This window comes from Tympanuchus pallidicinctus, unplaced genomic scaffold (genome assembly GCF_026119805.1).
Source record: "Tympanuchus pallidicinctus isolate F22 unplaced genomic scaffold, pur_lepc_1.0 scaffold15, whole genome shotgun sequence".
Lineage (NCBI taxonomy): Eukaryota > Metazoa > Chordata > Aves > Galliformes > Phasianidae > Tympanuchus > Tympanuchus pallidicinctus.
This window is the reverse complement of record NW_026294669.1, coordinates 4,784,052-4,810,791: the sequence shown is the minus strand read 5'-3', so window position 1 is coordinate 4,810,791 and position 26,740 is coordinate 4,784,052. Positions and strand designations below refer to the sequence as shown.

At 37.5% G+C, this 26,740-nt stretch overlaps 1 protein-coding gene across 5 annotated transcripts in view; it reads right to left on the bottom strand.

Annotated features, from left to right (window-relative positions):
* Nucleotides 1-26,740, bottom strand: part of LRP1B (LDL receptor related protein 1B) — a 587,100-nt gene that overhangs the window by 256,513 nt on the left and 303,847 nt on the right. For all 5 annotated transcript variants that reach the window (XM_052675647.1, XM_052675649.1, XM_052675650.1 and 2 more), the window contains 3 exons: nucleotides 12,490-12,609; nucleotides 11,119-11,247; nucleotides 3,310-3,567 (listed from right to left, as the gene is read on the bottom strand). In XM_052675647.1, the coding sequence (XP_052531607.1) occupies nucleotides 3,310-3,567; nucleotides 11,119-11,247; nucleotides 12,490-12,609 (507 nt within the window). The remainder of the gene's footprint in view (nucleotides 1-3,309; nucleotides 3,568-11,118; nucleotides 11,248-12,489; nucleotides 12,610-26,740) is intronic.

The window sequence follows — 26,740 nt, the reverse complement described above, 5'->3', positions numbered from 1 at the left end:
CCCATGGAAAGACAGAAAAGAAAAAGAAAAAAGCCTTGTCAGTGCTATAGTAATTCTTACAAGACTGAAACTAGCGCTGTATAACTTGATGATATTTCCTATGCTCTAGAACTTGGTACAAGGAATGCCAACACTGCCTGTGTTGTAGCCAATGAAACCGGGCTGCAGGAGAGCCTCTGTCTGCCACATTTAAAGCTGTGAAGAACAAGGTACAGATGATGCAGACCAAGTTAGCACTGCTTTTCAAAGGAACTCAACTGGGACTCCTATGTGTCAAAATGAAATCATCTTGGACTGCCTTTTGAAGGAGAATGCTAAATACTAAAGAACCATAATTTCTTTTATTTTGTGAATCCAAAGCTTTATATTCACTAACTAGAGCTTGCACGATATGCTCTGCCTTGAAAGTGAAGTCATTTTCACAGTCCTTGCTTTCCTAAAAGTAGTCTTTCATCTTAAAATAGTATCTGTATTCTTTGTTCCTAACTACAAGACTTACTTGCCTTCACTAAAAAAGCACTTTGAGAAAGCCCACTTCAAGCAGTCCCAAACACTTTGTACAACTGACCTTTCCACCAATTTTTGTGTCATATGCAGATAACATGTTTTCTTCTATGCACAAAAAGAAAAAAAAAAAAAAGAAAAAAAAAGACAAGCATAAAGAAATTCAGAATTTCACCAACACTACTAGAATATTTTTTTCTTTTTTTTTCCCCACTTTCTTTTGTTTTAAATACATTTTGGAATATTGTTTTTGCAGATGGATGATAAAAAAGGGTTTTTTCCTATGAAAACCAGAATTTCCATTTTTCTATGAATAACTTCATCAGCACAACCATTTATTTGTCTTGAGCTGCCAGAGCAGCTTATACTTTCTCTTACACTTGAAAATGCACAGGGTGAAATTCTTCACCAGGAAGAAAAAATGAATTTGTTTGCCTCATCAGATCCAGGTGCTAAACAATGAAGAGAAATAGAAAAAGTTGTATGATGGGTAACAGAGGGTGAAGGGGAGAAAAAGAAGAATTTAAGATTAAAAATCAGGTTTGCAGTAGCCAGAAAATGACCTATACATGTCTGCAGACATATATAACAGCTATAGCAACACCAGACTCCTTGCAAAAATAACTCCAGATATATGTCTGGAAGGGAAGAGATTAACCAGAGGGACAATTTCTACACAACAGAGGGAGAAAAAATCTGTAACAGACAACTTCTGATTGAACTCTTGGAAGTAATGCATTTCCATAGGAGTTTCAATTCTTCATTTAAACAAGACCAAATACACTGAAGTTTCAGAAGAAAGAGTCCACAGGTTGATGTGTGCTAACGCTACAAAAAATGACTAGCTTATTAATTTCAGGCACTGTATTCATTACCATATATTTTTCATGACATGGTGTTATTCTCAGGAACAGACGTGCTGTTGCAGATCCAAACAACTCAGAGGTTGGCAATTACGGAATCACAGGATTTCAGGAGTTGGAAAGGACCTCAAGAGATCATCAAGTCCAGCCTGACTGCTAAAACAGTACCCTATGATAGGTCAGACAGGTAGGTGTCCAGACAGGTCTTGAATATCTCCAGAGAAGCAGACTCCACAACCTCTCTGGGCAGCCTGTTCCAGTATTCCATCACCCTTACCATAAAGAAGTTCTTCCACATTTTATGGAGCTTCCTATGTTCAAGTTTTAGGCCATTGCTCCTTATCTATTGCTATGCACTACTGAAAAAGAGACTGCCCTCATCCATTTGCCTCCCGACTCCCTTCAGATATTTATAAACACTCATCATTAGGACTCTTCATATGCAGAGAACAGAGACTGAGAAAAGCAAGAGACAACTGGTGGAAGAACTACAAAACAGCTTTAGGATCCACCTCGATGATGAAGATAAGTGACAGAACAGACACAGTTCAATACAAACCAAATTTTGCTAAGGACTGTCGTTAATCTGATTGTTCTTAGTAAAAGGAAAACAAAATAAAATATCAATAATAGAATGAATTTAAAAGGCACAATCAAATATTCCATGATCATTAGAGCATTTTGATATCTAGAGTATGAAGAACCCTATGAAAATACAGTATCAAAAAAAAAAAAAATAGAAAGCAGACAGGATCAAGTACAGTTATACTTTGCATCAAAATTAAGAGAATCCTCTAAAAAAAAATACAGTCACATTGAGTTGCAAGGCAAAACAAAACCAAACAAAACAACATGTTCTAATTTTTTCATAGAATCATAGAATGGCTTGGGTTGGAAGAAACACCAGGGATCAACAAGGTCCAACCCCCCTGCTGCAGGCAGGGCCACCAACTTTCTTTTTCATTCTTTTCTATTAAATTTTCTATACACTAAATAGACAACTAAAAAAAGTGGTTAAAACAAGCAAACAAACAAAACTCTCTTACTATGCAGAAATGACCATATTTTATAGCAGCTATCTTGATAGTCTCAAGCCCAATCTCTGGAATACCACATCAAATTTGTGATTTGAATATGGTCCAAGAGTTTGAGGTCAGTTCAGAGTTCTTCTTTGACATCTATCTCTACTTAAAAAGAGATGTTCAGAATCTTAGGCCCAAAGCAAAGGAGTGGAGCTTCTTGTCCTGAGTTTTTGTAAGCCTGCTGTTAACAGCATCATTACACTCCTCAGTGCTGTGCTTTATAAGCTAGCACATGGACCATTCTCATCTGAAAGATGAAGAAATTTGGTCTTCTTTTCACTGCATGTTGTTTTGCAATCTGTTCACATGAAAATGCATAAGTGCGCGAACATCTCCTTCAAAAGATAACAGCAGTCCACGAATAGAAAAAATGACTGCTATTTGCTATAATGCTAAAAACTAATTCAGCATTATGAGGGTTTTTTATCTCAACTGCAAAAAGGCAGCAATTTATTTTCTGCCTGTTAGGAAATGCTCTATTTTCATGAACTAACATACGTATGATACCTGACAGCAATTTGAAAAGCATGTGTCTCTCATTCATTCAATATTAGTATTATCCAGTAGTAGAAAACCATATAGAAGTGCTACGCAGCACCATTTTGCCAATGAGAAACCACTTTATACTTCTTCTTCTGTTGCCCTGCCCTGATTTTGTGACATGTAAATGTTATTTAAACTATAAAAATGCACATTTTTAAAAAACTTTTTATGCACATATACATTGGAGTGAGATACATAAAAGTATTACAGACATTTAAGACTGCTTCAGCAGCAAGCCTCAAATATTTCTGAGATCTCCTGCAGCTGTTCACAAAGATGAATATGACTGTTTTGCTAAATGACTGTCTAATACTTACTGTGAAGATACTGCACAACATTTATTATCCACTCGTCTGTTAACTTCCCAGCTTTTGTTATCTTTGCACATTTCAGCTGACTTGCAAGATCCCTTGATTCAATCCAACAGATAGTGTCCTCTCTGTAGCTATAATCTAGTGTCAAAATTGAAGATCCTTTTACAGGAGTTCTGGCAGACACTTTGCTTCCATTAAGATGTAATACCTCTATTGTTTCAGAGTTTGCAATCAGAAGAAGAGGAGGTCTATCAGCAGGCTCTGAAAACAAATCAGAGAAAATATTAAGTGTTATCTATCTTATGAGCTTGAATGAAATTTTTACATGTTCTTACCTGCATGTTTTAAGAGATAATAAATAGGTTTTGTTTTTGTTTTCATAACTATCATATATTTCAAATTACTATTATATTTTATCTTGCTGTTCTAATAGTTCACATCATTAAAGAAAATTAATTACTCTAGCCCCACAGCTTCTGTTTAATTCTGTGCAGCATTATTGCAACATTTTTCATGCATAAGTCATAAAAAGAAATACATTTATGCAAATTATTTGTATCCAGTTTACTGACATTTCTAATAGAATGGAGGCCATGAAAACCTGAAGAATTTATGAGTACATGTGGAATGGTAAACGACAATTGTATCTGAACCTTTAAAAAGAGACAAAAACTGAGCGAATGCTTCTACAAAGCAAAGCAAAAAAGCAACAACAACAAAACCAAACAACAACAAAAATCAGTGAAACCTGGCTACATCATGTACATCTCGGGTCTAATACTGTGCAACATAAGAGAGAAAGCCTTACGCTGTGGAAAATCCTAACAGCAAGAGGGAACTGACAATACCTAGTTTCCATTGGGTTAACATTCAGGTGACAAAAAAAACAAGTGAACAGGAAGCATGAAGAAACAACTTCACACTCACTTGAATCACTTTGACTGGAAATCTGCCTATAATGGATGAAAATACTCAGAACATTCTATGAATACCAAAGGAAACCCAAACTGTGAAGAATATATATATTACATACAAAATATTCATTTAAGATGATGCTAAAAGTTCATGATTTGACAAGTTGTTCAAGTTAATAATTTCTTGTTACACCTAGAGAGAAACAATTGTTACTGAGTGCAAATAAATTTTGCATTATGAGTGCAAAATGCAAAAGCAGCTGGTTTTACTTTAGGCGTATTTTTCATTGCTTTATTGGATAGAAAATCCCAGGCTGGTGTGAAATGATGTCTCTGTGTTAATTAAAAAAAATATTAATCTCAGTATGGTGAGAAGTTTGTTATATGTGGTTTCACTAATGAAATTGATTCTCATTTTTTTCTAGAGGAGTAGAGAGGAGTATGTTTCCATTGGTACACAGTCCCAGTTGATGTAGAACCATCATGGGGATGTCTATATCAAAACCATTTGCCTGCAGGTTGACTTTGTTCCTTGTTCTTTTTAAAGGAAAGCACTCCCTCATTAGAAGCTTTGATTTGTGATGCTCCAAATATGGTTTAAGCTTGCAATAGGTTTAAATGGAATAACAGCGATGTTCAATTTTGCAATGAAGTATGTTCACATGAATAATAACATTAAGTTGACAAAATTTCAGAAGTTGTATTAATGAAAAAAGAAAAAAGAAAAAAGGAAAAAAAAAAAAAAAAGAATCAAAGAAAAGAAAACAAAAGAACAAAAGAAAAGCCCTGAAACATAGAAACTCACACTTCTGTTGCCAAGCATGTGGAAAAAATATTTGAGCTGCCAAGTCTCACCCCAAGAGCTCTCAGCCCAAAGCAATCTGCTTACATTCAGAAAATAAATCAATATTCAAATTAATATTTTTGATCAACAAATATTTGATTCTATTTCACACAGTTTTAAGAATTTTGCTAAGCAATTCCAGATAAAGAAATACAGAAAAAAAAAAGCATAACTAAAACGATTTGAGAAATAAAGCTTCATCAGCAAGTCTGATCAAAGAGAAAAGGGACATTATTGAACACACTGCTCACTGGTCTCACTGAAATCAACAGCAGTACCTTTAAATTCTGTTCTTTGATACAATGGGTTTTTATTTAAACATCTCTTTTGCTAATATTTTGCTTACTTTGTCACCTAAGACAATTCTATAATGGATCAGCATGCATTCTTTCTAAACAAGATTTCATTATTCTTTCCTATTGTCTTTCATTCTACAATGTATTCTATACTTTGCAGCGTCTTTTCTCAGTAAATCTGGTGTACCTGATGTAGGGAACCTGCTTTGACAGGGGGGTTGGACTCAATGATCTCTGGAGGTCCCTTCCAACCCCCACAATTCTGTGATTCTGTGATCTCATGATGACATCTGCAAAACCTCATTTCTGTAATTTACTACTTTTCCAATTTACTGTCAGTACTTGTCTTGCATTCACTATCACTATTTGCACCCATGCAAGATTCTGAAAACTTGAAAATTTCTAAAGATTTGAACTTTGTAAAGCAACCTTTTGCAAACTATTGTAAGATGCAACTGAAGCTCCCTAGCCATCCTTTTATTTTCCTCAGAAAAGAGGGCAGTGAGGTTTTTAATGAGAAATTTTATTTGCCTTTTCCCAGATAGATCCATTTTGTAGCCAACAGTGTTCATCATGTGTTTCAATCTTTGCCCCTACTGCATCCTTTCTTCGGAACTGATAACCATCAGAAGACAAATAGGCCTAAGAGATTTTGTCTCCATCATTCTGAGAGTTTCCATGCTGATATAAAAGGTCCGTTTGTACCTGTATCTTGCTACGTTTTTTTACACGTAACAGTGATCTGCCACAGTGATCTTCCCACAGAATACCATCATTCACCTCTCATCCAGCATTGGTGTAAAAAATTCCTTACTACCATTTTTTGCTTTTGTGCTTTGAATTAAGCCAGATATTACATCAGTCTGCCATCTGTAAGGCCTTCAAGAAGAAGCAGATATCAGGCACTGTTTGCAGTTAAGGAGCCAGCATGGTTGCTTAGTTGTCTGAGGCTGTTATAGAGAACCATATCCTTTCCGGCATTATTTTAAGCTTACCCATTGGAAATTGCCACAAGGACCACTGAACTACAGAGAAAGGTTGTATTTCAGTATTAATGTCTAAGAAATAAAAGAATTCTGAAAAAGAATTAGCACTGAAACTCCTGAGCAAAAGTAATAAATCAAACATGGCTCCAATACTCATGACACTGCTTAGCAGCCATGACTGAATGTTAGAACAGATATGCACTCTAGTAGAATTTATCCAGAAACCAGGATACTCAATTGAAAATTCTCTTTTTCAAGCAGTCCATACACAACATAATTGAATGGGTAGAATTGGTTAATCATGCTTTTTCACTCTAGGGTAAGTGACCTGACTATTTCAGGGCTGCTCAGATAAAGATCGATTTTGTGAAAAAAGTTTTCTTCTCTTCCTCCTCACAAAAACTGCTTGTCAGTGCCTCAAAACAGAACGCACAAAGCCTAGAAGGTTAGTGGACAGATATGAGTTGCCTTGAGCTGGCAGCAGCTTTTCAAATAACTGGACGTCATGTCTGTTTCTCTTTCCAGAGTTGTTTTTTTTTTTTTCCTGTTTTTTTTTTTTTTTTTTCTTCTTTTTTTCAATTTTATAGGAAAGATAAGAAGCAAATAGCACTCTAATCCAGGAAAGTTTTATGATTCATCCCTCTAGACTAAAGTGAAAGCATCTTCCTTTGAATTATGTTTAAGATAGAGTAGCAGAAAAGATGAAAGTCTTATTTTCTCTCCCCCTCCTGATCTTGTCTAAAATACAGATCAATAGTGATGTCATAACAAATCAGAAACAAAGCCTTTTTGCTCTGCCACCAACAGTCCTTGTTCTGTGGAAGGAAACTTTTAGAAATGTCAGTGCTGGTGGATTGGCTTGTTGTTATTTTTTATCATTATTACGATGTGAAAAGGATAAAAATTGTAAATCAGTGTTTACAAGCAAGTTAAGAACCCTTTCTCTGAGGTCTACATTGTAAACTTGAAGAGCTTTGCTCTTAGCAGAGTGCACACATTGTATCAAAGTGTGACAAATATTCAGAAGTGCTGAGTAAAATACAGTCTCATTTTATTTTGAAATTAATTTTCTGTACTTAGGCAATGAATCCCAAAATGGACTACTTCAATTCTAAAACCTCGAAGCATCAGTTGACAAAGTTCTACAAGAAAACTATGTTGAGAGATACATTTGAGAGTAATAAATATCAGGAATAGCTTATAACTTTTATCTTTATCCTTCTTTACATATACAATAAATGTTTCTTATCACACAGTATTTCTCTGTAGATGGTCTATGAACATATAAAATACATCAGGAACTTTTGCAAGAAAAACAGTTATTTTTTTCCCTTGGCTAAAGTTTTCCAATTCTGTCCTTTTGTTTCCTTAAAAATTCTTTTTATCCAGTGCAGACCTCACAGTACAGACATATACACTTGGCAAACAAAGAACTTCTAAAACTCCATTCAGCAGAGCTATATTTTGTTTCATTTTCACCTCAGAAGTCATTAACTGCTTCTTTATTCATAAAAGAAAGTCTGGCTAAAAAGTCTTGGAAAAAAACCACCATGGTGTGCCTCTAGCTGTTTTGATACCTATTTTAACAACCTTCCCAAAGGTACTGCTCAGCTATAAGTTTCAAGATCCAAAGTTATTTAAATGAGCTAAGGAAGAAAATGCAGAATTTAATGAGGGATAAACCTCCCTACATTCACAGCCAAGTGTTCGGCTGCCTAAAGGGTAGAAAAACAGCAGCTCCTGCGAACTGCTTTGCTAATTGAACCATCCCACATGCTAAAAGGTGCCCATTATGGGTGGGCTCTGAGGCTGCGGATGAGCTGCAAGCCTCACCCGCAGTACTTCAACTAGGTCTGGGGCTCCCAGCATGAGGAAGACCTGGAGCTGTTGGAGCAGGCCCAGAGAAGGACACGAAGATGCTCAGAGGCCTGAAGAACCTCTCCTGTGGAGGCAGCTGGGGGTGTTCATCCTGGAGAAAAGAAGGCTTCAAGGAGACCTCATTGAGGCATTTCAGTGCTTATAGAGAGCTTATAAACAGGAGGGAGACAATTTTTTTGCATAGGAAGACAGTGATAGGAGAAGTGGAAATGGTTTAAGCTAAAAAAAAAAAAAAAAGAAAAAAATAGATTCATATTAGATGTTAGAAGAAAATTCTTTACTCAGAGGGTGGTGAGACCTTGCCACTGAAGTCCAGAATGGTGTAGGTGCCCAATCCCTGAAGGTGCCCCCGGTTGAGATGGATGGGGCCCCGGGCAGCCTGAGATGCTGGATGGAATCCCTACCCAGAGCAGAAGGTTGGAATTGGATAATCTTTGAGGCTCCTTCCAATCCAAGCCATTCTATGATTCTATCATTTTCTGATATCTCCAGATGCCACAACAGCCATCCCCTGGCTCCTGCAGGCTACTGCTACCAGGCACATCTCCCTTCCTCTGTACCTTGGTCACTGGCCCTCCATGTGATATGTAATCAGAAACCTCTCGCTAATGATATGGAAACAAGACGTAGTACAAGGCTCATAGCTTGGCATCGTCTGTTGTGCTTTACCTAGGACAATGGATGGAAGATTATATTCTTAGAAGATCTCCTTTTATTAGCATCAGAAAATTTTATGTAATGCTTAAGCTAACCTAAACCTCAACTGCTTCTTAACTTTCAAACTTTTTACACACAGAACTGAAAATTATTTTCTTCATTTTTTTTTTAAATCTATTTGACAACTGTTTTTATGTGCAGACTAAATGGATGGCTTGCTCTTTCTATCCTTATTCTCTTTAGGCTGTTAACGGAAATTAAAGAGGTGGTTGTTTTATTTTTTTGTTTATTTTTACCAAGAGCTTTTTTGCTTTTTCCTTTAGATATAACTGCCTGGATTTTGTTCTACTAATCAATCCACTAAGCCTCTCACTGGATTTCATATTCCAGACGAAGACTTCTCATTGTTGACTAAGCATCAGGAATACTTTGAATGTCTTGCCAGTAATAGCCTAATTTACATACCAGGGTAGTACCTCTTCCCCTGCCCAACATGATGTCATTGTCTAATTTTTAACTTATGAACCATTTCATTTTTTACACTTTTTGGCAAGACTGGTCACTAGTTACTTTCTCAACTATCCTTCTTTTCGTGTAGGGCAGCAGTTTGTTTTTGTTTCTGCTTGAACCTTATCTTACAAGACAGCAACATGTGAAAAACAGTTCATATTATCAGTGAAGCTATGAATATAACATTAAGGTTGAAAGAAAGCTACCTTCTGGAACATGGAAATGTCACTATTTTCCACACTCTAAGCTGAGTGCAATGAAGCAACGTCAGCTGTTATAGGTCACTACAGCTTTTGTCGCCTTCTGTGGCATCATTATTGTGGCAACAATTTTTTTGACCTCTGTGCACTGTGAAGAGTTCATCCCAATTGTTCAAATATTGATCATTTAATTCAGCATTATTTCAAAGAAAAGTTGTGTTTATGCACGAAAACAATGTAACAAGCAGTGCTTATGTCTTCGCAGCATCATGATCTTATTAGCACTAGCTTGCAGTGATTTCTTTAGTTCGTGACTGAAAATAACAGAAGAAATGAAAATGACCATAAAACAGACATGATAAAGAACCAAGAAAGAGACAGCAGTAGCTCTTCTCTGTTAATAGAAGTCTGACTCATTTCACCAAGACCATCAAGACACTGACAGTTCATTATAACGCTGAGACAGACATTTTGCTGTATACAAGAAAGGCAACTCAAAGGCTCATCTCGAGTCCAATACAGGCACCACGAGAATTTCCTGATCTAGAATGGAGTTATTGATTTTTATGTAGTGGAGGAAGAAGAGTACTAAAATTTTTTATGTTTTATGGACTTTCTTATCTCACAATACTTGGCAATGTATTAAAACGAATTGCTTAGCTATGATGTGGATCAATTTAAAACTTGATACTAGCTGTAGAAAAACACCTAACTTACTGGTGTTCAAGTCAGAACATACGTAGGGATGCTATTAACTTGAGATATCCTCAAAAAGAGCCAGTAGACTTTCAAATTTTATGATGATAAAATAGCTACAAATAAGACTAAAAAAAATACGTAACAAACACAGTTGTATACTTGGCTCTTGAATCATCATCCATGTAGAAAACTTGTTCAAGAAAGTGTTAACTTTTTAATATAAGAATGTTAAGTCACCGTGCTGAGGGAAAAAATATATTGTACAACATTGTTTCCTTAAACACTATTTACTATTTTCCTCAAATATCCAGTTTACTATTACTGATGAAAACATGCACTAACTTTATTTATTTATTTATTTAAAGGTTTGGTGTGAATGTGCATATCATGAAATTCACCTCCTGGGATACTACAAGGACAGGGCAATCTCGTGCCTTTTTTCATCCTCAGGGCACAATTACCTCATGATCATTTCCTCTGCCTTCTCACTACCTCCGTTGTCTTCCCAGAGTAAATAACCTGTTTTGTCTGTGTGAGGAAAAATCTTTATTTATGAAGAGAGACAAACTGGGAACTATTCTAATTTTGGCTGAACTGAATATTTCACTTTAATTAATCATAACCATATAATAACTTCTGATATCTCCTTTGGAGTATTGTCATAGAACATGAAAAGCTGTTCTAGAATTGTTATGTGGCTCTTTGTAATACAGTGAAGGAAAATCCATCTTTTCTGCAGGCAGTTCTTTCCACCTTTTCATACTTATCATCTACATGAGACCAAAACAAGAACTATTTTTTTTAAGGTAAGGAGATATTAAAACTTACCATTTTTGGCCTTGCAAGATTTGTTATCAGGCTGAAGAACGTAACCCTCTGCACAGCTACAGGTGTATGATCCATCCGTATTTATACACATCTGGCTGCAGCTTCCATATGTATTACACTCATTCAAATCTAAAGGGACATGAATGAGATTAATGAAATTTTATTAAAAAAGGAGTTAAAAAAATGAATTAAAATCGTAGGAGGAAATTTTGATCCATTAAATCACTGTAGAAAGGTGATTTAGATATTCCTTTCTCAAGCCATGACATTATCACCAATGTCAGCTACTGAAATAACTCCAGCAACCAAACAGAAGGCAAAGACTTCTCAAGTTTAATTGCTATTTATTTTTAAAGTTAAAACCTTCATATGTCCAATTAACATCCAATGTCGACACTGTGTTAGGGAGACATCTGGACTCATATTCTACTAGAAACCATTTCTACTAAAAATTATCAGGGACTATGAATGAAACAACATTTCAAGGAAGCAAATTGATTATCCCTCTCAACTTATTAGTGCTGGAAATACCTTAAAGTTCCTTAAATGAACTGTCACAATTTCTAGATTAAACTATCATCCACTGCATCAAAAACTATGTATGTCTCTGATCTGAAGAGCAGCTCCTTCAAGTAGGGAATATAGACATAATACCATAAAATCAAGACATGCTGTTTAATAGCGGCTGAGAGTTTAAGTAATAAATTGACATTTTAAAAACTGCTGCTGAAATTATTTCCTCAGCCATGTTTTCAATCACAGAACATGACAACCATAGAGCAAAAGAACTCAGAATAAATTGCATTTATGAAGAATCTGGTTTAGAACTATTACTTGAAGAGAGGAATGATTGGGACTGAGGAACAGAATTTCAATCTACTTACAAAAGGAGAAAAAAAAAATAAAACAAGAATTGAATAACTGATGGAGAATTAAAAAATCACATATTTTAAAAAAGAAAAAGAACACTAATTTCAATAGACATTTAATTATGCTAGAATAACTTTCCCAGCTGCATTGCATGATATGGGAGTGTTCATTTATTAAATTGTGATCTAGATGTGATTTTATGGACATGAGGCGACATGTTGTAAGTTTGTGCTGCACAAAGGAGTTAGCAGGGTTGTCCTGGCCGATTATGGGGGGCTGTTTCCCCTGCTTCATTCCACAAGCCTGTGCTCATTTCCTGATGAGCAAACATCACTGAACATGGGCAAGGAAGCTCATCCATGCTCACCAGCTTCCTGTTGGTCTCCCAGCATGCCTCCAAGATGAAAGCTGGTAGCCCACCACCAGCTCTTTGAACCTAACAGACATCAAGGAGTCATTAAGAAATTCTTGTGTCAATCCTACAGCATTCTTCTTATTTACCTGTGCAGCTTCTTCCATTACTGCTTGTTTCATAGCCATCTCCACAGTAACACTTGGTGCCATTCCTGGTAATGGCACATTTGTACTGGCAATTCATCTGCTGGCATCTGGGTAGCAATTCTGTAAATAAAATTATTAAGAGCAAATTGTTACTAAATATTATTTTTATTATTGCCAAATCAGAAACTTTAAATATATATGTTTGTGTAACATCTGAGGAAGGAAATGCAATCACCATTTCCATTAGTTGTTGGAAATACACTTACGACACATAATGCGTTGTCAAACATTTGCTTTGAAAATTGTATTTCTGCAACATAATAAGAAGAAATCACATTCCATTTCTACCAAACATTGTGTACAAGTATATAATCAAGGCATACTGTTGCTCTGCTTCAATATTTATTTTTTCCACATCAGTCATATTTAAAGCAATGATTCTGGGGGAATAAAAGAGCACCAAATCTCAACCGGTTAGATTATAGTTATAGGAAACAGCAAAGGCTATGAGAAAATTTTCAACATCTATGTTGTCTGTATTTGTCATATACAATGATATTTTGAAAGCTTGCTTTGATTTACCAACACACGTATAACTTTCACACCAATCAACGGGCATACATTCCGGTTCAATAATTTAGCATTGGATGTTTACTGTAGAATAAACATTGGACATAGTATAGGACATTACTACTGAAATCCTTCATACTATGTATTGCTTAAATCCAAACCACCAATGCAAGGCACAATGTTAACAGTCAGAAGAAATATTGCAGAAATAAATACTGTAATATTTTCCACCCTGCAACAGCATGAAAACAAACTAAATAACTACTTCTCAGCCTGAAGCTGGATGAAGTGCATCAATTATACTGCTGATCAAAAGAAGAGTGTTTTGATGAGCAACAATTTTCCCTACAGGAAAAGGATTATATAAAACAACTGTAAAAGTTTATTCCAATATATATTTTAAAACTATATGTAGATGCATCAGAAAATAACCTGAAAATAGACAGAAAAATGTTCCCTTATAGGACTTAAAGGATCTGGGAATGTCCTAAAGAAAAGGACAAGTCTATAGTTTAACACTGGCAGTTATAATGCATCTGATCAATATTCATCAAGTTCTACTGGAGGCCAGAATTAAAATTAATATGAAGAAGAGTCAGCATCAGCATCTGAAAACTGGGGTTTCAGTTCTGGAACATCTGCTGTTGCCAAAATAAAGTTGACATTCTGGGAGGAAAGTGGATGTGTCTGCTGCCCAAAGTTGTACTGACTATACTGCAGTAACTACTACAAAAAAAGTGTCACACAACTATCAGAGGAAAGTCTCTAGAATTTTATAATCTGCACGATCTGTAGACTGACTAGAGACTGATAAACCATCCACTGCCCAAATCTGCCCATTTTCCAAGTGGTTTGTTGGTTATTTCTCTGTCTTGTGTGCCCTTGTGTAAAGGAATGAATTTTGGCGGCAGCTTGATGTATTGGTTTTTTGTCTCTAGTCCAGTCCTTAAATCTGTTACATCCTTTCAAGAATAAGTCCCATTCAGAATGCAAACAAGAAAACTTCCCCTGAGGTAACCTGAAATAGGGTTGCACACCAAAATGTGCAGCTGAGATCAAGGCTGATTATATAGTATCTGTTTATTTAACATTTCTATCTGCACAAAATCAACATATACATTTCATTTTCTGAGCAAGCATGGATCAACCGTTCTTTACGACCTATAATTTTCTTTCTCAAATATTTATCTTGTTCTGTACAGCCAGTAGCTTTTACCAGATGATAACTATTTGACTCACAAATGGGACTTGGCTTGTTTGCATTCTTTCCATAATGGATACAGATAGCCAGCAGTTTAAACTGGAATAGTGAGACCTGTACACAGCCAGTAAAGACTGCTGGAGAACAGCAACAGTAAATTGGCAACTGAGATCCATTAAAGGAAAGTGAATCAAACCAGCTGATCTGCTCCTTTTCTTATAAAACCTGTTGCTATCTAAATTATTGCAGTAAAACATAGATGGGTTTTAATGACATAACCGTTGCGTTTTCTTTACAGTAAGTACAAACCAGATACTGTGCGTAGATTATTTCTGCCAAAAAGTATTTCTTGTCGCACATCTCATCACTCATTCTTTCCACACATTTCTATTTTTCACACTGTCTATCACAGCTTTGCTGATGTCCTCATCCCATCTGCTGTGCTTTTAGAAAGAGCTTCTCCAACAAGTTATTCTGCTGATTTCCTCCCCCTGTGCAACTACTTACACTCGCTTTGGTACAAACTGAGTCTGATCCTATTGATCAAGTAGAAAATATTTTCAGATTACTTTTCTCAAATGACACATTTGACAATTTCTTGTCAATAAAGGTTTGAGGCAGTTAAAACTGGAACACTGAGCAAACCCAATTTTTGTTCTTGCATTTCAGCCAGCAACAACAAGGAGCCTTACACTACAACTATTTTCTCCAGTTTCCCTGGAGGGATATGACTGGCTACTCAGCAGCCGGGAGCCCTTCAAACACACCAGACTTTCCAACAAATCTGTTTAAGAAGCAGTGTCAACAGCCATATGCTTCTGACTTCAAACTAAGATTCCTCTTACACTAAATTATCAGCTAGATTATTACAACAGAAACTTCCATTCACAGTTCCATTACTGCCTGTGTGAGAGACGTCTTCATGCCCCAGAACATTTCTGCTCTACTGCTGAACCTCTAAATGTGTCAGGAGAGCTCACAAATGGAAAAGTACAAAGTATTGCAACAACACCGAGGGTAAATAAATCTATGTTCTATTTTACTAGCTCTTTGGCTTTTGTCACTTTAAGTAACTGATCCTGAAAACCTTTGGATAAAAAAAGGAGTTAACTTGCCTCTGGAAATGTTTGAAGAATTGAAGGACACGCTTAGGAAGACAGTGTGTGCATTTATGGCTGGGTTAGATTTGTGGCAGTCTACTTGGGAAGAGGTGAGTAGGCAAAGAAAAATCATAAAGCAGTGAACATCAATATATTTAATGTTCCAGACTGGAAATTTAAAGGAACAAAAAATAAGGGCCCCCATTTCTAGCCCTTCCATCCTTGCTTTAGGATAAAGTAAAATTCTCCACCCATTTTGGTCTCCCTTTCTCAACGTGAATTAGTTTACAAAGTACACAGGCAGTGAAGAATGAGCATCACCAAGCTTTCAACTTTTACCACAGCTACAGAAACCTCTAAATTTGTCAAGCATAGTATTTCTGCTACAAGATTTAAAGGAAAAAGCTAAACTGAGGGAAAACAACAGAAGAGAGCTTTATAGCTCATAACGAGACCCACAATTCAAGACATGGAGCTGCAGAGCCAGGCATGAGATTTTCAGAAATACAGGATAGCAGAGGTAACTGTGAATGCCTTTTGGATGATTTATTTTCCCTAGGCCCAGGGTGTACTGCCAGCACTGATTTAGGTCATTTTGTTCAGTGTTTTCTTTCTTCCACAGGAGACATTCAGGGCAGCGTTTTTTTCTTCCTTATGTCCCATGAAAGCCTCTCTGAAGCTGGGTTCCAGCTCTATCACAAAAGCCACCTTGCTTTCTCAAATACACCCGTGTCAATGTCATGCTTATTGACTTTCATGTTCTTCTGAGTCTCAGGTATCCAGTCCCATAGGAGAAGAGTCAATCAGGCAAAGATGCTGCTGATTTCATCTCCCTTAACATGATATACCTCTGACAATGACTCAGAGGAGAGGTAAGCTTTTTGGACAAACTGCTCCCACAGGATTTTGGAGTAATAAAATCCTGGCTTCATTTATTCCTTCTGTGTTCAAGGAAATATATATGCTTATCATTGCCTATCCAAGATGAATGATATGCAGATCTCTCCCCCTTTGCATGTCTTTTAAATGAATGAATGAATGAGGCAGTTAATCTGCCTATCAGATCTATCAGCTTCTCCTGAACTGAAATGGGGTTCAGATCAGGTTCTAAAGCTTAGATGTTTTGGCTGTTGTCATTAACAAGGAAAGCACTTCAGCTTGCGCACTCTAAACACTGCATATATTTTCACAATGAAGGATTGTTGAGCAATAGAATGAATTTAAGAAGATGCCTCAGTTAGCCTTTCCCCAGCAACATGCATTTAGGTGCCATTAATTTTGAGCCATTTTGATAATAGGGCTTTTTGGCTGTAATGGGTACCCAGTAGTTTCATAAGTATGTCTATAATATACGAATCTTGTACTGCTCTTTTTGTAACGATGCTGGAGAGTATAGACAACTTCCTATTGCTCTACACTAAAATTAGTTGATTACGTAACGTTGGTAAGCATCAGCTATACGGAGCCATAGGAAGTGAAAGCAATTGGCTGAAGTTTATAGTTCAACGTTCATGATAGAATGCTGAGGAAATAATAGAGCTTCTGCTGTTGATTTGGGACTTAACAATTTGAAACAAGGGATTCTTATCAAACAGTTCATCAGAGAATGGATCTGAGCTACCGGTGTGATGCTGCCTATGGAAAAGTAAATGCAGATCTAGGAGCATCAGGATTAATATTTTCAATAGAGAAATCATTGATATTAGCGGCCAACACACCAGTGAATTCTTTCTTTTCTTGCAGAATGCAGCTCTTTGTGGCTGTGCCCTGATGGATACCATGGGGACAAACTTGGATTTGAGTGGACCCAAGGAAAGGCTGCAGGGATCAGCAGGGGACAGAGAGCTGTGAGTCTGCCAGTCTTTGTTTTGTGTTGGCTGTGCTGGGAGCTGAAAACTATGAGCAATCATGGCTGCTGTCTCTTAATACATCACAGGATCAAGAGTGGGAGAAGAGAGACTATTTAAGCTAATGGGCTATTGGCAGAAGTACAAATGGGTACAAATTGCTCATTAATAACTTGGGGCTGAAAAAAAGACGTTCTTAACTGTTACTGTAATCAGGCTCTGAAACTCCTCTCTGAATGGAAACAACAAAGACAGAAAATAAATAAATACTTCCCACATGGATTATGATAGATTCATGAAAGAGCATATGGAAAGGCCCCTGGAACACCAGACACTGCTTTCATGACCCAGGAGGTCTCTTTTACTGCTGTATTCCTCAAGCAACAAAGCATCTTATGCTAAAATACTGTTTTCCAATTTGGAACTGAGATTCTTTTCCCCTTGTCTCTAAAACTCCTCAAAGGAAAGCTTATGGGAGCTTGCTGAATTAGTCTCCTCATTGTACTCCATACATATCCTTATTTTTCTTAAATATTTGGATTCTTTTTGGCAGCTTTGTGTTTCCTGAATATATTTGATCTTATCACTCTGTTATTCATTGTTTTTATGATTCAATATTCATTCACCAATGTCTAGACTATCCTTATCACATCCAGACTGTAAGCCTTATTTTTCTTTTCTAGTTCATTTTCTAGTTTTTGAAGTGCAATTCTTTTACTTATTAGACTCTTTAATATAATTTACCCAAAGGGTCTTTGTTTGTATTTGTTGTTGTTATTCCTGTTTGTTGCCTTTTTTTTTATTATCGTTGCCATTATATACATAAGATAAAGCTTTACACTTTGCTTCCCTGACAGAAAAGCGTTGCTTGATTGATAGAATTCAATTGCTGCACTGAAATAATACAGCCTGTTTTTATCTCACATTTGTCGGTCATTTTATTAGTTTTGACTATCATACCATAAAAATATGACAAAAGTATAATGATCTTTGTCACGCACCCCAGGCCATAAGTCTGTTATGGTAAATACACTGCTGAGAAAGCGAGATGAAAATCTGAGATCAGATTCATAACCTTATACACCCATTATGGTGACCTCAGCCAAAGTTCAGCGCAGAAGCAAGGATCAAATTCCAAATAACACGCACTATTTGGGGGGGGACAAAAACACTTCAGGGAAAGAAAAACAAAGATCTCTGTTTGCCCCTAGACTAAAACTTAGGTAAACATTTTCTCCACCTACTTTCCGTGTCAGATCCAGCAGCTGCCCCTGCACTGGGTCTCCAGGTGAGTCCTGGCTTGTGATCAGGAGACTTGGGAAAACACATGACTAATGCTGGTTTTTATTAGTCCCCAAAATAACCCACTCATCTAGAAAAACAGCTAGAATTAAGGAGCCTGCAACATTGAGACTTTCACAGATAAGTTCTGCAAGCTAGCCTCCAGGTGCCTAGCTGCAGGGATCAGTTAGGTAGCATAGATTTCTATGAAGTGCACAGACAGGGCAACAACCACCCCGAATGGTTGAACTGCCTATTGTTGACTGCAAGTTGCAATGCCTGCATATAAGCGAAATCCTCTTCTTCTCTATCCTGGATGGCACATGACTACACTTCTTCGATTCCAGAGAGCAGAATCTTTTCCTAAGGCTTGGACGTTAGGCTCACATTAATATTCCCAGGACGTAAGCAGGGAAAGGGTATCTGAGAATGGTTCTTCTTATGGGTGCAAAACTGTTCCTGAGCTATCTGTACAAGCACAATTGTCATGTAAACACCAGGCAGCAGCTTGAGTCATCTGAGTTACTATCTTTACAAAAAGTTTCATTACACTGTACTAAAGCCTGTTCCTACTACTACATTTCTCCTCCACTTTGGGAAGCCTTGGTACAAAGTGCCACATGCTGACAATTAAATGTTGCTGAACAAATTCATGTATCATCTTAAACAGACATTACAATGTATTTGTCTATTTTATGATTAGAAGAAAATTACACATCTTGTTTAACAAACTTCTTGTCGGCTCAAAACCAGAAGTACCTTAACTATCACTACTCTGTGAAAATGGCCATGTCCTGCTGAGTAACAAGTGATTAATAAGATATTTTTTAAAAAAGACAGATTTCTTCTTCTGTCATTTTCATCCTAATTAGATCAGGAAAAAAAAGAAAGAAAAAAAAAGGGGGGGGAAAGGAATGTTGGAGGAAGAACAAAGCTTAAATAACCAAATCAAACCTTCCAAATCCATACTGCAGTCAGTGTTCCTTTTCAGAAGTGAAAATATCCATCTTCCATGTATTAGCTAACAGCATCCCTGGACAATATTCATGAATAAATTTATATTTCAAGGATGTACTACTGAAACTTCTTCCTGCCTAAATCTTGACCTACAATATTTGGCTGAGCTTCAAAACAATTTGCTTTATGTAGCGTTCCTCAACCATAGCATCACAAAACATTTGAAAAGATGAGATCAGCAGGTAGTAGGCATGTAGTGAAATATTAGCTTCACCAGTGGAAATGGCTCATTATTTTGACCTTTTGCTGTTTTAGTTATACCTTGGCTGTCATACACGTACATAAGCATAAGCTAAGGAGAAGTTCACCTGGGAGAGTTCAAACTGGGCAAGTGATTTCATGGCTGAAGGGAAGAGACAATTTATATGGCTATTAATCTGGATATAGGATAAAGATATAAATAATATATATCCTTCAAGAATACATACATTTAAATTTTTATAAACCAGCGTATAGTTTTAGGTATTTTCACAGTATTGAATACATACAGGTTCACTGAGTTACTGAGAATCATCATTAAGTTATGTGTGTCTAGTGAGATGTCACACACACTTACAAGAAGCCTGACAATACCGAACATATTCATTAATAAATCAGGAGCGAAAGCAGTAGCTAACAAAGTTCGTGCATGGTGACAAAGACGGGGAGAGTGGATAAAATGCAGAGGGGACCTGCAGTCGTCCAAAAGCAGGCTTAGTAATCCAAACCTGGTCATACAAAATGCATTTACAGAGGTAGCTCCTGACTTCTCAGTATTGTAAGTTGCATTTCTGTGCCTGAGAAATGCTTGGGGAGACAAAATACAACTCGGTGGCTGGGGCAGAGCAACCTCTAGAGGAAATACATTTCAGCAGCGTTCTGGGAAGGAAGTTAGGAAGCTTCTCTAGGGAGCCCCAGAAATCTAAATATGGATGAAGAGTCTGTCCCTGGTAAGGTAGGCCCCTCTCCTGAGCCGTCCTTTAATTATTCACATTCCAGAACTGAGTCCCTATTCTCCTCCCACCAGAAAATGCTTCTGGGATTTCCATTTGAACATAAGAAAATACTATTTCATCATGAGGATAGCTAAACACTAGGACAGGCTGCCCAGAGAGGCCATGGAGTCTCCAACATCATAGGCATTTGAAACCAGACTGGGCACAGTGGTCTGTGTGACCCTGCTTCTCCAGCTGGTGGTGACAGAGGTCCCATGGCCTCTGTAGGCTATGTCCTCTTCACAAAGATCTGCCCCCAGCTCTTCATCCTGCAGCAGCCTGAAGCACACAGCAGCCACAACTCCAGGCCATCTGCTGGGGGCATGAGACAAGAGGATAAGGTCAGGATGAGAGTGGGGTGACAGGTGAGAGGGTGGTGGGAAGGCAGACTGCTCCCGTGGAAGCAGCTCTTGCCTCCTCTCCCACCTCTCTTCTAACCTCGAACTTGCCTCCAGCAGTGACAGCTGCACAAAGCTGGCAGGACACAGGAGGCTGTTCATCCTTGCACAGTTAATCTCCAGTTCTTCAGTCAAAGCATACAGCATGTCACCTTCGAGACTTTTGCACTAGTCAGCTATCTACTTAGGCAATAAATAGAGCCAGCTCTGGCATCAAAATTCAACAAAAAGCAAAGTCACTCACCGAGGAAAAGGAAAATTATGCTCTATTCATCAAATGAAGGAATAAAAGGTATTTAAACTTAACAATTGATAGGCACTCCAATGTAAACTCCCATGTGATGCTGCATTGTACAAGTGCTGCTGTGAGGCTCTGGACTGTTAAACTTTGGATGTGAAAAGCAGTTGTGGAGGAGAAATAACACACTGGCAGTACTGATAGGTCAGCCAAATTACACTACAGATTCTTCCATCTGCAAATTTAAAGTTAGATATTTCAAAAGAGAATATACATAAGCTAATTCTGATGAAAAGATGCCTCACGCTTCTGCTTCTTAAGTACCACTCTCTTTGACCATTAAGTATTTTAATCATTTTGTTCACCCCGATACGTATATACTCAGCTTTATCTCACATTTTGCTGACGCTACTTTGCTATGTGCTCAAACACACTGCTGTTGCATCTCAGGATTTTTTTAATAATGCTTAGTATTTATGGCTTTTCTTTTTGTAAAAACATATAAATATATGCAGATGAATATCTTCGTATCAATCACATCATCCCTTTACTGCAGGTATTTCAGAGTAGTAAGAATTTTGAGCATTTTTAAATAAAATAACCTCAAGCTAAAAACTACTCAGTAGAGTGCTCAGGAAATGTTAATGAATAATTGAAACCCCAGGTATTCTGCTGTACCAGTCACCCAACACATAATTAGGGCAGGGTCACCGTGATGCCTGCTCCAGTGTGTGACTCCAGTTATCTCACCTAGCCACTGGATAACAAGGACTTCTGTGAGGAAAAAATGTGACTGTTCATGTAGTTTTACAAATGTTTATGATTTCCAGCTCTATTTAATGGCAAGTTAGTTCACAGTGCCTCATCATTGCTGTCCATTGTCTTAAAATACTCTCTTGTTGATGACTGATACATCTGACCTCCTCATACAGATCCTCTCATTTAGAAACAATGGACTTAAAGTCCATTTACACTAAGCAATTAAAATTTCATATACATTTGTTTTACAGCATCATGTAACATATGATTTAATACAAATATGCTTTGTTAAAATGTACTTCAGTATTAAATTCGTACCATGTATCCCAAAACTTTTTGCAGTCCAGAAAGATATTTTGCTGAGTTTCCACAGAAATGTTACCGTTTTGAAATATTGTTTATTGTGAAACCATGGAATGAATGGCTTTTTAATAAGACTCTAAAGTAAGAGTTTATTTTCAGATAACTCTACAGTGAAGACTCATGACTGAGATCATTGTTATCAAATGTGTGACTGTTGCCATTTTATGCTAATCAGTTCTTATCATAAAATAGACCAGGACATTGTTCTGGATGCTTTTAACTGATGTTTTAATTGTAAAGAAACTAGGAAAGATGCTTCACACTAGCAATCTTTCTGCTCTTTGGACGTAAAGGAAAAGCTAAAAGCAAGACCTCCGCACCTCTCAGAAAGATGGAACTCTACAGCTCTGAACACTTTCGTAAAAAGGCAGCACTTGTGCTGGTGCAGGACTGATTTATATCAAGTTACTAAGGGATAGTTGTAGAGAGCAGTAATACCTTTCCCATACTTTAATAGTAGCAAGTGATACTATGTGCACAGACCCAGATCATCCTAAGAGTTCTTAATTCATCCAACCTCAGTCAATTTTCTTGTACAAAATGCTTCAGCTGAAATTCTTAATACTTCAATTTTCAGTACTGCTATCTGTACCTAATGAAATCGATATAAAGTGTTTCATTTATTCCTAGTGGGTGCTGGGCTTGGACCTTATGCCATCTCTACAGGCAGTGAGGTTTGAGCCATTCAGCAAGTTGAAAGAAAGTAATATTTCTGATATTTTCTACAACTTGGAAGACACACTTGAAGGCGCTATAACACATCTTCTTGGTTTAGATTGGCTCAAGTTTTCCTGTATTGTACAAAAAAAAAACAACCCATCATTAATGGTCACGAGTGCCTATTGATTCCCCTCAGATTAAGCAAGGTTAATTGCCTGCTGCTTCTTGGCATTTTTTTAGCCTTTTAGCCAACACCGATCATTTTCTGATTACTGTGGTGAGATGCAGGTAGATGGCAGAAAATTATGTATTATTTTACAGGTATACAAGTTACAAAAGTTCTATACATATGGATAACAAAAGCGTGCCTTCAAGACTTATACATTAATGCTGTAGGGCACTTAGCTTGCTTGTTCCATTGGATACTCAGCTACTAAAGACCAAAATTCCATAAGCAATACTTTCCAAGAATTGCTTTTACTATTATCTAGCTGCATTTAGATAATACTGGCTTCAAAGAGACCAAGTTTCACTGCAAATAATCTTTGTAGAAATTAAATGTTCTGGAAATCAATGGCAAAGGTTAAAAAACAAGCAAACACACCTGTAGTTGTTGTTGAAAGGTAATTCAGAAACAAAGAAATCCCACTGTTCAGGTTTGCTAATATCCCAGGTTACTCCGCACGCATGCATCTTTAAACAGCAGAGACCAAGATCAGATTCACAAACACTTATGCAACTCATGTTTTGTCATGCACTAAGCCCACCAAGAGAAGAACTATTTTTCTGTTCTCAACTGTTTTTAGGGGGATACAACCCCTTTGTATCTGTTCTGTCTTCAGAATACATAGCTGATAAGTCAGTGAATAGAGATTAAAATAAATAATCTAAAACGTCAAGCCTTTACTAAAAATAATATTGGTGATACAGACTGCTGTGTGTTAATCCACAACTGGTCTCTCGCTAAGAGAACATGGGAGAAGAGGCAAGCAAGACATCGAGGGAAAAGAGTTGGCTGTTTAATTCCCTTCTGTATGAAGATGAGATGGCAGCATTGTCAGTTTGAATCTTAAACGAGCAAAACAGGATGCAAAGGACACTTCACACAAGCTTTAAAAGTGTGCATGACCTGGTAGGTTGACATTCCCTGTTGTGTCTGAAATAGATACAGCCTGGAAGTTGCAGTGTCATATTCCCCTCAAAGACATCTCAGTCCTCTTCTGGAATGGCAATTTCTGGAGATGAAGTATCAGGTTAGCCTGTCTTGTTACATTGCATTAACTAGAACTGCAGGTAAAATGGTGCAATAGAGTCAGGAATGGTGTTGGAATTTTAAAGCGTTCCAGGCTGGCAAAAAAAAAAAAAATATTACTCATAACTGGGGGGGGGAGGAGGAAGGTATGAAATCTAGCATCTTTATTTACATTGTGCCATTCTCAGTTATGTGGAAAAATATAATTAAATAATTTTGAAAGACACCTATAATAGCTTTTCCCAACGTCCAATTTCATGCCTCTTCATGGAAGCAGTACCTCAGAAATTGCTTCTCTTCATGAGTACAACTTCACTTGACAGATAAAATCCTCAAAAAAACGGCCAAGTATAAACCTCAGGCTCACAAGGCACTCTCTGCCTGGAAGCTTAGCCAAGGACTTGGAACAATTACATAGAGGGTTTGAATAGCAAGAGATCCCAGAGAACCAAGAGCGTGATTCAATAACTGAACTTCTTACGTGTACAGCTGAAGCCAGTGAAGGAGAAGAGAAAGGAATTTAAGCTAGGAGAGAATTAAAAGCTATCAGCAAGGAAAAACTATATCCAAGAAATTCCTACTTCATAGTTTTTTTTTTTCTTTTCTGGGAGACAGACATACAGACTTTAGAACCATAGCAGGGTTTGGAGTAAGTGGCACGTTTTTTTGCAAGCACCACGTACAGTGTCTGCCACCTAAAGAGGCTGAACCTGTAAGTTTTCCCTTCTGCAGCAAGCAGCATTGGATTGAAAACTGCATTCTAAAGTATGTTCGCCTCACTGAAGGTGCAAAACTCAAATTCCCTGTAGGGATGTTTTTTGCTGCTGTAATCTAGAAGGATTCACAATTGCCAGTGCTCAAAATAATGTTGCAAGGGACCTTCCCAACACCTTACTTATCAGAGCATTATGAACCTGCGAGCCTTGTAGCATGTTTGTATGCCACTGTGCAGAAATGCAGACACTTGATAAAACTGGAAAATATGTACCCTTGACTCTCAAAGCCTAGAAAATGACTATGATTTACAGCTGCTCTCCTCATGTCTGGGAGGAGCTGCACAGCTGGTGTATACTTGGCGTCTTGTTGTCATCTCACCTTGTAACCAGCAAGCATTATTTAGCTGGAACTTTTCTGGAAGAATTAAATATACTAAGAAAGAAGCCCACTGAAAATATGAAATTAGCAAATAAGATTGCAAAATATGATAATGTTTCCTACCATTTAACAATGACTCATCTTGCCTCATTGTTTTTCTTATATCTTACCCGACTAACAAGACTTTAGCCTTTGGCAACATGTAATTGATTCAGAGCTGCTGAGTTTGAAAGCAACAGAAGCACAAAAATTGCTTTTCATTCATTACTCCATTTAGCTGCAAGTCAGTGATCTATCCAGCACAGCAACTCCATAGCTCAGAATTGTGCGTCAGTATCACTCACGTATGCTCAAATAACATATAGGAAAGCTTAATCTAATTTCTACTGAATATTTCCATAGAGAAGTGACATTTGTTATTTTTTTTTGCTGCAGTTGTTGTTTCAGTACTTCTGTTCAAGTCTCTACAGCCTCAAAGCCCTTCCTTGAGCCCGTACTCTAAACCAAGCAACCTGTAAGCAACATACTCCAATGATGTATGTTGTCAATGGCATGTTTTTTTTTATTGGTTGGGTAATAGTCGTATTTTTATGCAACTGTATGTATATTTACATATGACGAGTGTCACTAAGATAATCAGAGGGCTGAAGCACTTCTCCTCTAAGGAAAGGTTGAAGGGAGCTTGGCTTGTTCAGCTTGCAGAAGAAAAGGCTCCAGGGAAATCTCATTGTGGCCTTCCAGTATTTGAAGGGAGCATATAAATAGGAGGGGGAATAGCTGTTTATGAGGGTGGGTCATGATAGGACAAGGGGGGAGGGTTTTAAACTGAGACAGGGGAGGTTTAAGTTAGATATTAGGAGGATTCACTCGGAGGGTGGTGATGCACTGGCACAGGTTGCCCAAGGAGGCTGTGGATGCCTCATCCCTGGAGGCATTCAAGGCCAGGCTGGATGTGGCTCTGGGCAGCCTGGTCTGGTGGTTGGTGACCCTGCACATAGCAGAAGGGTTGAAACTGATCACTGTGGTCCTTTTCAACCCCAGCCATTCTATGATTCTATGACATATACAAAGAAGAAAATGCAGGTTTTTCACAGGAGAAGTCATTGCCACATTTGATTTGCGGTGACAATGTAAGTGAATGTCATTCTCACAGCCCACCTCTTTAGTTTCGTTGTCCAAGACACAAAAGGAAAAAGCTGACAAGTTGATGTAACATGACATAAAATTCTCACTACCAATTTCAACATGCCATAGCTGGAGATTATTAGAGGCACAGCTGCAAAGGATAACAGAAAATGAGCTACTCAGGTGATGTGCTTTAGAGGTTAAACTGTAGTACAAAGATCAGCCCCTATTTCTAGCTACTGAGAATAAATAGAGAATTGCCTTGGTATTTACAAAAGGGCTTCATGTATGACTTCAGCATTTGGCTACTATATTCTGGCACATTGAAAGTTAGCCCAGTTCTCCCCTGGCTTCTGAGTGAGAAAAAAAGC